This window comes from Schistosoma mansoni (genome assembly GCF_000237925.1).
Source record: "Schistosoma mansoni, WGS project CABG00000000 data, supercontig 1373, strain Puerto Rico, whole genome shotgun sequence".
NCBI classification, from domain to species: domain Eukaryota; kingdom Metazoa; phylum Platyhelminthes; class Trematoda; order Strigeidida; family Schistosomatidae; genus Schistosoma; species Schistosoma mansoni.
Genome location: NW_017386597.1, coordinates 1,855 through 3,506, shown reverse-complemented (window position 1 = coordinate 3,506; position 1,652 = coordinate 1,855). Strand labels below are relative to the sequence as shown.

Genomic DNA, 1,652 nt, shown 5'->3' with positions numbered 1-1,652 from the left:
TCGCCATACAACTGTACAATCCCACATTGAAACAGCATCATTGCCATCTCACCCACTATGGAATCATCCTTCTCTGTTGTTCCCAATGCGACGACAGACAACGCTAGTGCGTCTCTGCGCTTTCAGGAACAAAAATAACTGCACAACTACACTCGACAGAATAAGCTCTTTCATAAACTAACAACAAACACCTAGTCATTCACACACATACACACACAACAACAACAACAACAACAACAAAGTAAACACTCTTACAGTTATTACGGAAACAAACACGTCGCTAGAAAAACACAATCTATCATCAATACCACATCACATGATCACTTCAATTCATCTCATTCGCCATACAACTGTACAATCCCACATTGAAACAGCATCATTGCCATCTCACCCACTATGGAATCATCCTTCTCTGTTGTTCCCAATGCGACGACAGACAACGCTAGTGCGTCTCTGCGCTTTCAGGAACAAAAATAACTGCACAACTACACTCGACAGAATAAGCTCTTTCATAAACTAACAACAAACACCTAGTCATTCACACACATACACACACAACAACAACAACAACAAAGTAAACACTCTTACAGTTATTACGGAAACAAACACGTCGCTAGAAAAACACAATCTATCATCAATACCACATCACATGATCACTTCAATTCATCTCATTCGCCATACAACTGTACAATCCCACATTGAAACAGCATCATTGCCATCTCACCCACTATGGAATCATCCTTCTCTGTTGTTCCCAATGCGACGACAGACAACGCTAGTGCGTCTCTGCGCTTTCAGGAACAAAAATAACTGCACAACTACACTCGACAGAATAAGCTCTTTCATAAACTAACAACAAACACCTAGTCATTCACACACATACACACACAACAACAACAACAACAACAAAGTAAACACTCTTACAGTTATTACGGAAACAAACACGTCGCTAGAAAAACACAATCTATCATCAATACCACATCACATGATCACTTCAATTCATCTCATTCGCCATACAACTGTACAATCCCACATGAAACAGCATCATGCCATCTCACCCACTATGGAATCATCCTTCTCTGTTGTTCCCAATGCGACGACAGACAACGCTAGTGCGTCTCTGCGCTTTCAGGAACAAAAATAACTGCACAACTACACTCGACAGAATAAGCTCTTTCATAAACTAACAACAAACACCTAGTCATTCACACACATACACACACAACAACAACAACAACAACAAAGTAAACACTCTTACAGTTATTACGGAAACAAACACGTCGCTAGAAAAACACAATCTATCATCAATACCACATCACATGATCACTTCAATTCATCTCATTCGCCATACAACTGTACAATCCCACATTGAAACAGCATCATTGCCATCTCACCCACTATGGAATCATCCTTCTCTGTTGTTCCCAATGCGACGACAGACAACGCTAGTGCGTCTCTGCGCTTTCAGGAACAAAAATAACTGCACAACTACACTCGACAGAATAAGCTCTTTCATAAACTAACAACAAACACCTAGTCATTCACACACACACACACAACTACAACAACAAAGTAAACACTCTTACAGTTATTACGGAAACAAACACGTCGCTAGAAAAACACAATCTATCAACAATACCACATCACATGAT

General features: G+C 40.1%; 1 protein-coding gene across 1 annotated transcript; it reads left to right on the top strand.

Moving 5' to 3' along the window:
- Positions 1 to 985: 985 nt before the first annotated feature.
- Smp_206100 (unnamed protein product) lies at positions 986 to 1,144 on the top strand (the record flags this gene model as incomplete). Its single annotated transcript, XM_018791820.1, has 1 exon — positions 986 to 1,144. One exon carries the CDS (start codon positions 986 to 988, stop codon positions 1,142 to 1,144), a length of 159 nt encoding a protein of 52 aa, XP_018644810.1.
- Positions 1,145 to 1,652: the final 508 nt, after the last annotated feature.